The sequence below is a fragment of the Taurulus bubalis genome, assembly GCF_910589615.1.
Source record: "Taurulus bubalis genome assembly, chromosome: 8".
In the NCBI taxonomy this organism is placed as follows: Eukaryota; Metazoa; Chordata; class Actinopteri; order Perciformes; family Cottidae; genus Taurulus; species Taurulus bubalis.
The window spans coordinates 9078349-9095386 of record NC_136596.1 but is presented as its reverse complement, the minus strand read 5'-3'; the positions used below and the strand labels follow the sequence as shown (position 1 = coordinate 9095386).

At 40.4% G+C, this 17038-nt stretch overlaps 1 protein-coding gene across 1 annotated transcript in view; it reads left to right on the top strand.

Annotated features, from left to right (window-relative positions):
- stpg2 (sperm-tail PG-rich repeat containing 2) overlaps nt 1-16774 on the top strand; it is a gene marked incomplete at both ends in the record, with an annotated part of 51130 nt that extends 34356 nt beyond the window's left edge. The window contains 3 exons of the mRNA XM_079222607.1: nt 7419-7584; nt 9501-9616; nt 16607-16774. Of these exons, the coding sequence (XP_079078733.1) occupies nt 7419-7584; nt 9501-9616; nt 16607-16774 (450 nt within the window). The remainder of the gene's footprint in view (nt 1-7418; nt 7585-9500; nt 9617-16606) is intronic.
- Nucleotides 16775-17038: the final 264 nt, after the last annotated feature.

The window sequence follows — 17038 nt, the reverse complement described above, 5'->3', positions numbered from 1 at the left end:
ATGGGCGGTAAAGTAAAAGACAAGTGAAGGTAAATAACCACACAGAAAGTAAAAGGAGCGTTTCAGCGACTGGAATAAATGAGGAAGCATGCATGAACAAGTGAGTCTTAAAATGTGTGACAGGGCACAGATGGAGAACTTGTCTGTGTAGCACTTTCAGATTTTATGATGTGTGGATGCTCTCTAAGTTATTGCTTGAAGGGAAAGATCACATACGCTCGGTGAAATTATTTTTCTCTCGTTCCTTCGATTCCTCTCTTGCTGTGAAGTCCTGGTTATTGTTACCTCCCTGCTGTCTTGCTCTTATAAAGCAAGTGAACTGAAAAACAGCCCTTCTTCAAAAAGCCTGACTCAAAATAAAAGACATTTTACAAGTGAAGGTGGATAAAGGCGATAGGATTTCTCGCACATCCACACAACTCCAGAGCAAGCCTTTGCGGAGTACATCCTATTGTAGGCAATGCAAACAATGCATCATTTAAAATGTTTTTAAGAATTGGCTTTGCATTTGTTCAATGAAACTACTGTTTCCAAAGAAGAAACTTATTTTATTTGAGCAAACAACCACCAACTGCTGTCCTTTTTCGGGTGAGGAAAGTGTTGAAAAGGTATTTGGGACAGCGGAAACTGTGTTTATTGTTTTCAGTAAGCTGAACTGATTTCTAATTTTCTTTCTTCTCTCTGTCTTGGAAAAAGATGGCACATACACAAAGGAGATAATGTCTTCTTTCAACTCTTTCTCCCCATCTTAAATCCAGAGCCATGCTCATGGTAGCTGCTGTCACACAGTACTTCTACAGTATATAATTTTGATAAATGAAGCCTTTTTGGATGCACCTTTTTTTTTGTGTCAGAATCATCCACGTGCTCCGTCCGGAAAATTTAATTTGTATCGACCTGCTTTTGAAAATCTTCAGGGGCATGTGAGAGATTGGCTCCCATTTGTATTTATTTATCTGAGAATAATGGAATCGTCAGCAGATGCCTCCGGACCTGTGACACTGCCCAGAATAGAGATCAGTATTTAAACAAATTAAAAACTTATTTTCCCCTTTTAGATTGGATTAGAGGAAGTGAAATAATACCAGACATGGTCCTTTTAATCTGATTTTGTCCATGTTTATTATTAGGCTCTACTTTTACTTCTACTGCCAATTTTCTCAATTTCATTATTTTATTTTTAAATGTCTCTATTTTCTCTCTTCATCCTATTATACATCTTATATGCTGTCTTTATATCTTCATCTTGCTCCATATCTGTATTTTGTTTCTCCGTGTGAATGAATCAGTCTCTCTCCGCTCTCACTCCTCATGTGGATGGAGTAGGCACACGGTGTAAGCGGCTGTGTCCGGTGTCTGCATGTGCCCGCCTACACGTCCATTTCTCGGTCCAAGGTATGGGCTCCAGCTGTGGCCAGCAGCTGTGTGTGTAGTGCATTGTGTGTGCTTGTGCACCCACATGCAGGTGTGGGCACGTACCCATTTTATGCAGCAGCTGTGTGTTTTGTGTGTGTTTGGTTATGGACAGCTGCTTAGTAGCAGGTGATGATTTTAAGAGCCAAGCACGCAGTCAGCCAGGCAGGCGGCCAGGGGAACGACGGGGTGAGCTCAGCCCAATAAGATGTAAGGAGGCCTGGGCTGGGCGGTCACTCAACCACGCCTTCTGGACCTCTGCTGGGATGGCTAGTGGTTCAGGAGAGACCCAGCTGTGGGTGTCAGTGTTTATACATGACTCTAAACTGGCCAGACTCCACAGACAAACTTACTGATTACTGCAGTAAATAAATCACAGCAAGACAGTTACAGTAAGACTCGGCTCAAAAGGGTCTGGGTTTAGATTCACTGTGGTTCAGATGTAAACCGGAATCCAATCCTTCCACTCAAAGTCAGATTAGCTGTTTAGGTCGAGATGTGGTGAAATGAGAGAAATTAAAGTAGACAAATATAGCACTTGTGAGATGAAGAGAGATTACCCGAATTAAAAAAGTAAGACTGCGAAGATGCAGTTGATTTGATAGACGTATGGGAGGATGAAGTTTTTGAATCATTAGAACAGGAGTGAGATGAAAAAAAAGATAACGCAGTGGAGCAGCAGGTATAAAAAGGTAATGGAGAGAGAAAGACGAGCGAGAACGGCAAAAGAGAAGACAATAACGCAATGGTATACAATGAGGGAGAAAGCAAGATATACAAGACTACTAAACAGCAGAAAACTGAAGCTGTCAGCAAATTGTTAGACTAACTGCTGCCTATAAAGTGTGAATAGGAAGCAAATGGGACCCATATGGTTTCCCTCTGTCATTCCATCTGTATTGAAGACCTGTCTAAAACCTCATTAAGGCCTTATGACACCTCCACTACTAAAATCAGACAGATGGTTATCAAGCTGATGAGACACCAGCTGTGCTTATGACACAGAATGACATAAACTATTTTGGGAAGAAAACAAGCAAACAAATGTTGGTTTCACTCATTTAAATACTAGAAATCTATTTTGTTTGCAGAATCACACAAACGTGAAAAAGGCTTTCTTAAGAAAATGAAGCACCACAGAACATTTCTTTTGATTGTCAGGCTTGTACATTGTTTTGTAATCATAGTCAGGATAAGTGTAAGGATATATTATTATCATATCTTGAGTGATAAAGGTATTCATAGGACACTCACAGATATACCAACAGTTGAGTTGGAACACCAAGCTGTGAACACGTGTGTTGGAGTTTATTTTTTGTGCAGTAGTTGTTCACACTTTTTTAATGTCACAACACTTTCCTTCCAATAAATTTCACTATTAATACAGATGAATGTGACACTGTGGCGTTAAGAGGTAAAGTCTAAGTGACCATTATTATTTATTAGACTCTCAAAGGGGATATCCAACATGTTCATTATCTCTGCCGAGTATGCCTGCAAGACCGAAGACTAAAATGCAGTTGGTGCAATGGCCAGTTTCAAGGTGCTAAATTAGATATTCAGAACATTAATATAGCAGCAAACAGTCAGTTGCTATCTGAAGATATAGTGGAGTAATGCTCCCATTCTGGTACATACCACCTTTAAGGATGTGCAGCTTTTAAAGCATGAACAACCTTTAGACTTTTTTTTCCTTCAACTTTTCAAAGTGAAAATACAACAGTTGGACTTTAATTAAAGACAACTTTCAGAATATTCTCATAGCCTTGAAGCATCAGTACTAATTATTTCCCAACATGACCAAACAAACAAAAAAATGTATTTTCAACACGAAAACGATGAAAGATAAAGATGACCCACAGCCATCACTGACTCCGCTCCGTAGTGAGTTTTTAAATGGATTTGTGAATATGTCATGGGTATCATGTGGACATAGCAAGCTGTCTCACACATACGAAGGCATGCAAAAACACAGTAGGAATATATATTATCTATCGCACACTGATCTAAAATATGGAAATACAGAGTCTGAAAATAGCATTCTGCTATCCGTGGAAGAATGAAAGGTTTTTAAGAGTAATGAGAAGATGAAGAATGGGATGTGGTGGTAGCGCGCAAACACTCTCTCTCTCTCTCTCTCTCTCTCTCTCTCACTTTCTCTCTCTTTCTCTCTCTCTCTCTCTCTCTCTCCTATGTGGTATGCCTGGCCATTAGTCAAAGCTGTCACTGTACATACAAAGCCAAATCATTAGTGTGGCGGTTGTCAGGAGTACTTGAGTGGCCATTAGTGTGAGAGAACTTGGTGTGGAAGACATTCTATAGGAAGATAACAAGTAACATATGACTTTGCATTTGAATTTAGTTTTGGTTAAACCCTTATGAGGCGGGCCATTTGCATTTTGCATCGGATGTAAAGGATGCTACAGTATGATCTGTTGTTGATTCTTGCATTTTACTTGGTTGTAAAAGAAGGTGAGAGCAGGAAGCACATGCATGGTCTTAAATCAGTCTCAGATACGGCTCATTATTTAGTGTTGCAGTGGAAACCTCTGGGACAAATTGATCACTATGAGTCGATGATTATTACAACTAACTGACATTTGTCGGTCATGGCTGGTAGTGATGGACACAGCGAAGTAGGCCTAATAAAAAGGGCCGCTTTGCTTTTTATGAAATGTTTCACAATATAGTAGAGCTGTTTGAAACGCAGCTTTAGCTGTTTCAAGGGCGGCTTCATCCCAGGTGCTTTTCCTGTGCACATATTCGTTTTCTGTCTCCATCCCCAGCAGCCATGACTGTTGGACTACACAAGGTCGCCTGAGGAAGTTTTGCTGCTGTCGTAAGCTTCGAGGAGAGAAAATGACTTTCTCTCTTGTCATGATTTCATTGGGCACGTACGTAGCACCAGTTGGAAGCAGACGTGTTACCCCGAAATAGAAATAGAATTACCATAGTTATATACAATTTCCATATGTTTCCATATCTGAAAAGACTCAAGATGGACACTGTGGACTACTTGATTGAACTGCATTTGTATGGGAATGATTCTCTCCGATGCTATTTGATGCATTGAAGCGATCTCTCACTATTAGCGGTTTCCTCCTTAAAATGAGTTACTTTGATGGACAGCAAAGTGTTCATCCCTATGAGATTGGCTGTGTTTGGCTTTCCTAAGACTTTCCAAATGCATTACACATGTGTAGTAAATATTGTCCAAGACACATTAGCATCTGACGATATTTGTCACCTTTGAACAATGAAAAGTACATACATAATCTTAAAGAATTAGCCACTAATGCAAAGGCTGCTCTTCAGCAGTCAAGAAACACTCTAACAAGAAAGTAAATATTGAAGATAGAACATTTTAAAAACAAAAAATAAAACAATTGGCAAAGTCCTTCCTGCAAATTAATTGTGCTTGGCCAAGGTAACGGCTCTGAGTCATGTACACTTTTCATGAATAAACTATCGAAGGAGAAATTTAGCTGCCGATGTGTTGTGCTTAGGGGAGCCTACTATAATGACTTTGGTGATTGTGCAGCTGCACTGTTTTGTGACCTGAAGTTTTCATGCCTCCACGCCGGCAACAGCTGTGGCCAGAGGCGTTATGTTTACGGGTTGTCCATCCGTACATAAGTACGTCCGACCTGTAAAGTTTTGTGATTGCATCTCGCATGGTTGTGAAGCATTTTGGCTGAACTCAACGCTGCTTAAGCACAGAGTGCGTCTTTACAGCATCGTATCTAAGGCAGGAATTAAGTTGTTTTGGAGGAATGTTTAACTCGATTTATAATTGTGATTCAATGATTTCCTTTCTCAGTGTGCTTGATTGGTCGTTCTATATTTTCTCGATTGACTTGAACTGCAGTGCACCTGTACAGTACAACATCTAGCATGCATCAAAAATAGAAAGTTATTTTTTTTTTTGTTTTTACAAAAGAAAATACCCCCAAAAATACTGTCAGCTCTGACAATCTGTCCTGATGCTAGCATCACATCAATATTCAATTTCAGTCATTCTGCGTCACTGGCTGCCTGCCACAAATGTGTATCTGCCATCTACAGTATACTATATACACTCTGAGGTATTTTTCAGACTGTCAAGGGCAATGTGACAGAATCGTTAGAAAAGGTGTGTTTGTGTGCTTCGGTGTGTGTGTGTGTGTGTAATTGGCAAGATAAGCATTTAAATGTCTACATGTCAAGGGTGTGTAATTAAAGTCAACCTGAGTGCTGTCAATATGCGACGACTGCGACTGAGAACAGTGGTTTGCCCCATTTAAGGTTTAATTATATGGACCATAGGGTCCCTCGACAGGTGTGTGTGTGTGGGCACATTATGTTGCAGAGGTTGGATGATGATTGCTATGCACTGTCAGAGAGATGTGTGTATGTGCGTGTGCATGTGCGTGTGTGTGTGTGTGTGTGTGTGCAATAACCCTTTTTTCAAATTCATTCAATTAATCTTATTTTCCACAGTTGCTTTCAACATCACATAATTAGTTTGTGTCTTAACGTTGTGTGCATGTGCACGTGTGAGGTCGTAATGTCGTGCACGTGTTGTGCGTGCCTCTCTTTTCCTCCCACTGTGTCTATAATGAAAAGCTAAATGGGCTTGGTTAGCAATGATTAAAGATGGACAGCTACCTAGGAGGAGATGGAGAAAACAGCAGTCGGGAAATGACAGTTTGAGGTAAATGACAGTTTGAGGTATATGACAGTTTGAGGTATATGACAGCTCTGCTATGTTTAGGATAAATGGATCGTGCAGCTATATTCAGCCTTTCACCATCAATTATTCAAAGACCCACCGACAAGACAAATCCCCAATAACTGAGATTCCTCTGCAGCTGTGGTGAAGCTAGTTTCTAACAAGTTTCCTAACTGGGATCCGTTACATATTCACATCTGCAAGAGTGCCTCTGTGAATTAGCTCTTAACTATTAGCAATTCATGAACAACTAAGAATGTAATGGTCTTGTTATATGGGCTATTAATCTCAAATTACTGTTGATATGTTCTATCATTTTTCCTCCCTCTGTGGAGAAGAAACATAATGACAGCTTTTTCGACAACCCCTCATTTGCGTCATGGAGGAGATATCTGTGTGCGTGTGTGTGTGTGTGTGTGTGTGTGTGTGTGTCTGCATTTGCATGTAGATGATGTGACATGTACAGTATGTCCAAGCGTACACTGATATTCATGCATGAGTGTGTACACACGGGTGATATTGTAGCAAGTCTCATTGTTATTTATAATGAGTGTGTGTCCGTTATACTCTGGACCTGTCAGTTGTGTAATCTAATGTGTGTGTGTGTGTGTGTGTGTGTGTGTGTGTGTGTGTGTTAGATTATCAGACATTTCCCAGACAGACAGTGTCAGGTGAACCTTGTTGCCTTCAACATATTTCAGTTTGTTCCCTCCATTATGAATACAGTATAAGTAAAAAAGTGTGTCTGTTTTTTTATTGATTTTAGTGTTCCGCTGACTTTTGAGCATAAATTTAACATTTTAGTTTCATACCGAAATATCTCAACAGCTATTGAATGAATTGCCATGAAATTTGATGGAGATGGTTTTTCGGAGAATCAATGGTAATGACTCTGGTCATCTCCTGACTTTTTATATTGCCTGACCAGCAGGTCAAATTTACATTATTCAGTGAGATACATCAACATTTAATGCACGATGGTACACAAATCTTGAGCAGACATAAATCCATGGTCCCTAGACAATGTATCGTTATGAATTTGGTAATCCTCTGACCTTTTGCGTTCATGATGAAATGATCAAAATGCAGACTTGTCATGACCAAGTGAGTGCAAAACTAGAACATTCCCTTTGGTTTCAGTGGTAGATTATACCTGCTGCACTCAGCATGTTAGCATTGTCATCTCCAGCATGTTAGAATGCCGCTGTTAGCATTTAGCTAACCTCAAAGAGCGGCTAGCATGGCTGTAAACTTAAACGCTCTCCTCTCCTTTCCTCTCCTCTCCTCTCTGCAGGATACCCCTCCACCAAACAGCTACAATGTGAGTCAGACATTTGAGAAGGCTAACGGCCGCCCTTACTTAGAACCTCGAAATGAAGGCGCAAAGAGGCGACAGAGCTGCTTCCTCTCTGCTGCGGCACGGGATCATTCCATCCTGCAATGTGACCCCACTGTACCAGGTAACACACACAAACACATACGGCACAGCATGACAAAGAGAGAAACTGATCCATCTCTCTGTTTGAAAACCATACGTTTCCCCTTCCACCATAATACAGTCCAATTAGCTCGTTCTCTGCAGGGTTCTAACCTAATATTTACCTCAACTACACACCCGTAGAAAATGTTGTTTCAAAATTGATAGATTCATGACTTACTTGGATAATTTATGACTAGCCCAATTCACCAAGAGACTCAACCCATGAGACACCCCAAACCGTTTAACCCAAATCCAATTTGCATATAAATAGATTTGGACTTTTTGTAATAGTGTTTCTTCTTCACACACACACACACACACACACACACACACACACACACACACACACACACACACACACACACACACACACACACACTGAGGCAGATGTGCAGACCCAAGCATATGGACATGCGCTTATACGGAGACACACACATACAATTGTTTTTCCCATAATGAGATTGCATTTATGAATAGGCCAACAGTATATGGAACATTATGGCATATTATATTCCTCATCATGCCAGGTCCCCTGTGATCACATTTCTCATAGTGTAAGAGCATTTAACTGTTCAACATTTTTGAAACACACATTAGAGTGAAAGTCCCTACAGAATGAATGTGTTTCATATAATTATCTGGGAATTGATTAAGGTTTTTTTTTTCATGTCCACAGTTTCTTTTGCTATGTGTCCCTTAATTATATGTGTTTGTAATCATGAACTGCAGTTACCTTTTGGGTGAGACAAGCATCTGCTGCATTCTTATTGTAAAACTGTGTTGGACCACGGATGGCATATTTTTCTTATATTAATTTTTAACATGCAGAATACAATCTGTAGCCCTGGGTCCCATTAAACATTTCAAAATCGATTGTAAAAGTTGTTTCTATAATATGAAAAGTTGGCAGTTGAGGTTTTATAAAAGGTTTATGATAACAATGTTTTGTAATGGATAACCCCCTGAGGCTTAGTTTCTTAATTTTAAGAACACTTTTATTTTGTTTAGTTCTTTGAATGAAAATGTCTTTGTAAGGGGTTTGTTTTTAGCTGCAGCATCATGAGTATGTGGTTTGTGCATCTTTGCCTGTTTGTTATCATATCAGCATGTGTGCAGATGTGTCCATGTACATGTAGCTCTGCACACCTGCTTCTGTGTTTCATTCTATTTCCATAACATATACACTTTTTCCAAAAAAAAAAAATATATATATTTTAACCCCTGCAGAGTTTTTGTTTGATCTCCACATTTACCACGTCTTGGTGCTGGACAGCAGGACGGTTCAGTATTCTCGTAGTTTGAGCTTTGATCATAGTTCAGGCAATTTCAGTTACATTAAACTGCATCACATGATAAAAAAAAGCAAACCCTGTCAACTCAGTTCTGAATCATACTCTCCAATGCACCCACGCTGCTGTGACTTTGATTGTCCAATATGAATGACAAGGAGCAAAACATCAGGGTAGCTTTTTACATAATAGAGAAAATGCATAAACACCATTTAGCCTTGAGCAAAGTAATTTATCCCAATCTTAATGACATGGCTGATTCAAATACCAGCAATTCTACATCATCGGCCGCAGCTGCTTTGCTGTAGACCTATTAGCATTGCCGAGGGCAGAATGTGCAAAAAGTTAGAAGCTTTAACTTTGACCAAAAGTATTTAACTTACCTCAACCCACAAATGTAACACTAAAAAACGTGAATGAGTAGCTGTGGTGAAATAAAGACCTGTGCTACTCAAACCTCCGGTTTCTTGCATTCACTGAAGGTCACAGTATGCGCTTCTATAAAGTACCTTCAACGTGTCTTTAAAGTACTAATGTGCCTCTGTTAAAGCAGCTCAATGTGAAAGGATTTATTTGAGTGGGAATTATGTGTGCATGTGTTCATCAGGCCCTGGCCAGTACAACCCCAGTGTGAAATCCTTCCCACAAATGGCTCTGATCTCCTCCAGAGAAGATCGATTCAAGGTCTCTGCGGACGCCAACCCTGGACCATGCGCTTATCAGGTAACGCTGTTAAAGTTTTGCCATCGTAAAACATTCTTACCTTCCAACACACTCCCAGTCTACATGACTCCTTGAGCAGCCGACATTCAGTAAAAGTGCACTGGCATCAGTGTCACTATGGATGTGTGTGTCTTTGGATTTGAATTTGCTGTACGGATAAGAGTGAGCGTATGATGAAACGTGGGTGTGTGTACACAGACCCTGTTTGTGTGTCTGGCCTATGCAGGCCACAAATATATGCCTGACATTATCTCATGTTTTGATCCTTACAGAATCTATCAAATGTCTCTTTGACCTTGAGCTGTGCAGAAGAAATTGATTGCTTTGTAAGAAAAATCCAAACTTCAATACATTTCTGTGGTTTCGACCAATCTTCGCTGATGCAACACGAAGCTGAATGATGCAGTTTCCTGCTTTTTGGCAGCTTTTCACTTTGTGGGAGAATGTACTTAATTGACCTGCCTGGTTAAACTAAAGTGGGAAAAGTAAGTGCATTTTTTATTAAGTGTAATGTTGTTTAATGCAGCCACCTTAGACTGCTGACAGAGACAAATGCACTTTATAGTCAAGGCAGAATACAACTGTAATGGGACCTAACCAGAACCTAATCTCTCCCTGCTCCATTTCTGTGTGTTTTAATAGGAATTACAGCTTTGGGTTACAGCTGCGGGAGTGTGTGTGTGTGAGAGAGTGTGTGCGTGTGGAATGATTGAACGAGCTAATGTTGCTTCCAGTCCCTCCTGACTTTGAGTGGTGAACATCAAAGACAAAACTACTGAGTTTGATTTAAACCTCGCTACAGAGTTCATCATCATGTTCTTGTCCATGGGTGTAATGTTATCACAGGGCTCTTTCTTCTCTTCTGTCTGTCTGCCTGTCTCTCTATCTGTCTGCTGTCTGTGTCGATTGATCCCCTCTACTTTCCCCTCTGTCATCCCTCTGCAGTTCACTGTCTCTGTCTCTCTGCCTGTTTCCATCTCTATGTACCTCTCTTCTCATTCTCACAGGTACCGTATTGTTTATTCAGCAAAAACTGTTCAGCAACTGTTTGGATAACAGTACCTATACCCGGGTACACACAATATGATTATTGGGCTGATCATAAATATGGTTTGGGCTCTACAACCAATCTTCATTGTCTTCTGAAGTATTTGGGACCACTGCAATCATGTATTGGGAGAAAGGATACAGTGAAGCACAGTAATCGTGACAGATGTCAGGTCATAATTGACACACTGTATACCTGCTTGAATATGATTGGACATGACATTACTCAGATTGTAGCCAACCAGTCTATGAATGAAGCGTGACATTGGTGCTGCCTGAGCTTACTCAATGCTCCATTCCACGTCATCAGGTTTCAGTACAGAGCGACAGCTCACTAAAAGTTCCCCTACACTTATCAAGTTGAGTCATTTCTAGGTCTATCTTTATCATAAATTAGTTAAATTAGCATAGCAAACTGTTTTTGATGGATGTCCTTTTGGCACATGAACATGTGCGAATATGTTCTTGCTGCATCTCTCTCCCTCCGTCCACCGGCTTTTCTGAATTGTTTCTTTTCTTTGTCCTTTCCGTGCAATATGGAACTGCTGATGATTGTGACCCATTTCTGTTTTGGCATGAGAGATGTGTTGAAATTCTGCTTCTTTCTGACCACAATAATGGAAATCCTGTGCATTTTAATCAGTGTGAATTATTTTAGGTACATGCTTTAGCTTGGTAGGTTTAAAAAAAAGTCCCAGTGTGTGAGTGTGGCAATTTGTATCACTTTGTAAGTACTTCACTTCAGTAATGTAGGCAAAACGCAGTGCATATTTTTCCCACGTGCATTTTAAAAACCTCTATCATCCAATGTAGACATATGCTGGTGGTGGTTCTTTCGTCACCATATGCTGTGTTTTTCTGCTCTTTATCTGCTCCACATCTCCCCCTCTTCCTCTCACTTTGAGAGGCATTTCTCTCTCTTAAGGGGAAACTGTGACTTTTTCACTGACAACAGCTAGTAAAACTGTTGAAGTATCTCATACAGTCCTGCACTCCTCTCCTCTCCTAAACACATATTCTGCCAATGCATTACATTAAAAGTCAAATCAAAATTCTGCAGTTTGGCTTTTTAAGTGTTTGTCTGCAGCCACTTCAGTGTAGAAACTCTACATAAACTATGTTGAGTGTAGAGTTAATGTTGGGAGATAATTGGCTGAAAAATAAAAATGGGTTAGTTTACGGAATTAAGCTAATAACAATGCTTCCTAATGTAGAATTTAATTGCAGACCAATATTTAGGTCCTGGGGCCCTGGTTTTGACCGTTACTGGCTGGCCGAGGGCTCTTCGTGTGGAGTTGCACGTTCCTCCCGTCTGTAAATGGGCTTTATCTGGGTGCTCCAGTTTCCTCCCACAAGAACAAGCAAGTCTGTCTCAATGCCCTTTGATAGACTGCCTACCTTTCCAGTTTGCCCTGAGCTTGAGGAGGACTGGAGGACTGTAGATAGTGGTCGGATGGAGAAACATATCCAGCAAATCCAGTCCACTGCACAGCCAAGCAGAGCCAATACGTGGTCTTTAACTACAAATGGCAGCAGAAATGTCTTCACAAATGTACCATCAAATGGGGTTCTACAGAGACTAAGTATTGTGCTTCCATAATGTCGAGGGATCCCAAAAACCCTGGGTTCTACTTTTCCCAGGAGGCAACTTGGTAGTCTCTTAATTAAACCTTATTGCCTGACATGTACCCATCACTTTATAACTCCAAACAGTTTACAACACACACGTTCTGTTAGACCTTTTAAGTCTCAAGCTGATGAAATCATCAGGGTAATTCTCTCAAACTTCGAAAAGCTCCCTGGAGAGTCACTTAAGACAACAAACAGCTGTTTTGGTGCCCTTCATGACGAGTTAAACCGAACTTGATGGGTAGAAACGGTGGACATAAACAATGCACGTTCTATTGTGATTTGAGATCATTTCAGTATTTTTTTAATTTAACATCAACATGCGTTCACAATCACATCACTCCATATTAGTAGTGTAACATTTAAATATGGTTGTACTTATATGTTTCAAATAGTGTTCACTTGCAAGTTTTAACTAAACAACAGGTGACACCTGAGACCCCAAGTACAATACATTATTTAGCTTTTAGTTATTGTTTAGTTGTTCTTTCTGGGACTTGATTTTGATGTGGAGTTTATACATACGTGTTGCATTGTGTGACGTGCCATGGCTCACTTTAGCTTGAGGAGGTTCAGTTCTCGTTTCCTTCAGTGTAACGCATGTCTAAGCTCTTGTTTCATTAATTATCTGCATGTCTGTCAATCTATACGACGCCATAGGCCAGGCAGGGTTAAAGATGGTGTGAAGTGGTGCAGAGAGGGAAGGAGGTGAGGTAGCGCTGAAGACAAGCAGGCAGAGAGAGTGGCATGTGAGAGCGACAGGACAGGGGTGAGAAAGAAAGGAGGGACAGAGGTGAGACAGTGATGTAAAGGAGTTGGCAAAGCGTAGAAGAAGAGAAGCCGAGAGACAGACGGCAGCAAATCAAGCTGCTGAAGAGGTGAGTTAAATTCAACAGCTGTAAATCTGTTCTGAGGACACTGCCATCTGAAACAGACGGCCGCAGAATGGCATTAGTGTGTTGGCATATGCATCCACCTGAACATGTGTGTGAAATGTCATACAGCCATCTACTTGAGCGGCATTAGGTCACAGTGAGGGCTCATTTAGTGTTTCCATTAAATGCACCACGTGAGGCACCTACTTCTGGAGGCTCCAGTACCTTTCTCATAGCACAGTTTAACAGAGTGTGAGGAGCACAGGGACATAAATAGACACAGCAGCAGACGTCAAGCAGAAACAAATATGAATTAAATGCTGTGATCTTTGCTGATATATAAACCTGCAGAGTGCAAAGCACATGCAGAGCCAAAACAAGAAGCTCAAGTTAATGTGATATTCATTACGAGCTAAAACAGATGGTGTCCTTAACAAAGCTGACATTTCATCAAACTTTCCTCAGGGTGTGCACTTTATGTCTCTACATGCACTTCCTTCCTGTGAGAGCTTTTATAGTCCTACTTTTATGTCTTCTAAGTGGGAAGCACCGCCACCTGATACCACCTCATCATGTTCTCATCATTATTTCTGATGAGGGCTGCGAGGTAATATTCCTTATAATATATAATGCAAAAATATCTCTGCATGGCTGCATTTAAATTCAACTCTGCAAAAACTTAATGTTTTTGTTTGCAACGTTCAAAGTTTGGAGAGTTGGAAGCCCTAACTTAACACAGGCGATGCATGACTTTACAGTATGTGTATTTATAATATGTATTTATATAATCTCTGTCCAGTGTGTGCTTGGTCCCCAGAAAGTATTCAAGTGATGATTGAATGTGGCTTTCGACTCTATGGTCACGTGTCAACTTTGGCCCGAAAGTAAGCACAGCAAGTAGACTGCAGAGGGATCTCAACTTGCCAGCTGACCTAACTACTCTGTCATATTCCTCCATGCACACTTCCTCATATATGTCTGAATCCTTGTTTCTCACAAAAATGTACAACCCAGATGGTACGTGTAAAGTTAACATAACCAATATAGTCACAATGGAAACATTTGCAGGAAATATGCTGTCATTTGCTGGTGTCCAAACAACATTTCCGAAGCCAAGCCTCCACCCCTGCATCCACCTGAAGGCAGGAGACGATTACGTCACTCCCCACTCCCTGCTGTGCAGAGCTTGATGTTTGGGGATGGATGACCTCAGAGCCCAGACACCAAACATCACCGCTGTGCATAATCTACTTCATTCCCGTAATAATCTATTCCACATGTGCAGGCAGGACAGCACTGAACTGCTGCTGACATCAAGCCGTCTCTCTATAAAAAGGTGTTTAGATCATTCTCTCCCCATGATGGTTTACCCAAAAAACAACAGTAATAAATTATTACGCTTAAAATGACAATGTTCATCTTTTCCCTACCAAGGAGTCTTAACCATTTATTACCCTTACCCGTAGAGGTGGCAGATCAGACAGCAGTCTCACAAATCAAGTTACCGCACTGACAAACAACCTATTTTGTTGTTGAGGATTCAGGTATGAGGACTTTCTGTTTCTGTCTCGTGAATTATGTATGCGTAGAAAAGCAAGGGCTTTTCCTTATGTGTGGTGTACGTGCAAATGTGAATTTGCATCCTTTGTCTTGCTGGCATGTGTGTATATAGGATGAAACTTAGGTTGTTGTGCCATATATATATATATATATATATATATATATATGTGTGTGTGTGTGTGTGTGTGTTGTGGGAAAGACTTTGCATCCAGCACTTTCTCCTCTGTGATTATGCTCAAACTTGAACACGTCCACATACATACCAAATAACATCATCACCAACTCCCCGCACAGATCCCCTTTTCCTTCGCCCCTCTGTGACCTAGTGAAACATCCAATAATCTCCCTTATTATTGCTATGCTGGTGGAGTCGTCACTTCCAAGAGCTCTTCCACGTCTTCCCGACCTCCTGGGCAACCCTGAGGGTGACCTGGAGTTGAACCTGCAACCCTTTTCCCATTAGGATCAATACTGAGATCTGAGCGGCCCCGCCAATGCACCTAAATCCTGCTGTGGTACCTCTAGCATACTGATTTGTGGATGTGCGCTGGGAGGTTGGTGTGTGTGCATGGCTACCAGCTGACAGGCAGTACCTGTGTGTGTGTGTGTGTGTGTGTGTGTGTGTGTGTGTGTGTGTGTGTGTGTGTGTGTGTGTATGTGTGTGTGTGTGTGTGTGTGTTTGTGTGTTTGTATGTTTGGGAGGTCATTTTGAGGTCAGAGCTTGAAGCCCATGTAGATAGCCACAGATATGACGATGTCATTTTTTGTCAGACCATTTGATTTATTTATTGCAATCAGGATGTGATGAGAATTTCACTAAATATAGCGAAACACGTTTTTGAAGCAGATCACCTGCCTTTAGTGATTACTTATCTCGCAGAAGGACAAGTGTTTTAATTTGAATAATTAGTTTTTCCATGCGAGTTGTTTGAAATGAAGGTTTTAATGTAATAAATAAGTAGTTATTTTACTTTTACAGTCCAGTGACCTTTTAAGAAAGTTGAACAAGGACCAGACAAAGACGACGAAGAAAAAACTATGAACATCAGAGGCAATATATCTTAGTTGAAAAATAGTGTGCATCACACTCCACTTTGAGACATGCAAAGTCAAAGATCACTCCACAGTTCAGTCAAGGCCCTCACATCAGAGTTTTAACAATTGTTTTTCAAAAATACTCATTTTAGTGGCTTTTCTTATGTGATGCTTTGGAACAATTATGTGTAACCACCAGCAACTTGACGTACAGTCAAAATGTATGTACGACTAAATAATGAAGATATCATGATAAACAATAATGCTAAATTTGCTTGAGCCTCCATTCCTCAAAAGGTTCTGTGTTTTGGTGACTTTCCATTTCTTGGAAGATGTCGTGAAGCAGTTTCGTACGAGGCTGTTGGCTTCAATACCCAGTTTATGGGAAGTTTTATTAGACGGACAAATGCAGTAAAAAAACAGTTGTTTTTTTGGAAAATGCCAAGAACGGCTGATTACTCTTGTTTTAAAGAAAAGGACAACTGCCCATCAGTCCCCATTTCATCATATTTGCCGTCATCCATTCATTTTTGTGTGTTTCTTTCTATATTTCTAAGTCTTTGTTGCCATAGAGTATGTCCTCTTCAAAGACAACCAGCTTGTGTTTACAACTTTTAGACATTTCCCTTTTCATGCCTTTTTTTCATAGTGTAACATCCGCCAGTTGTTTGGATCATTTTACATCTTTATAAAGGGTTGCATAAAGCAACTGACTGTTGTTTAATGCATGACAAACTGTATTTTCAACATTTAAGACACCTCATATTTCACACAAACATACTGTATTGCTCTTATTTTAGCTTCTTCATCACCCCTCATCTCGGTTCTGTTTTTGTCTCTGCAGTTGAGTCCAGGCATCATGAACACAGTACTGAAGGGCACCTTCAATGTGACGCTCAATAACCCTCTGGGCCCCTGCTGTTCCCACCGTGTGGCCCTTGGCCCTTTAACGGCCAACAAGACCTTTAACTCTGTCGCGGCCAACACCTTCATTGACACCAGCACTTCTTAGTGCTTTTTGTGGGTCAAAGTTTAGAGGGTAAAGGTGAGTGGTCAACCTTAAGGTCATCACATTTCAATTCATATTCTGTGGAAAGCTTATTTTTCATTAATATTTATGCCTCTATCCATTTCTTTTGAATATATAATAGACAATGAGTGAGCTATATTTTCAATTATTGAATTCTACATTTACTAAGCTTATTATTTACATGAACAGAAGTGTAGATATATTTTAATTTAGCAAGAGTAATATGTAAAAAAAAAAAAAACTATT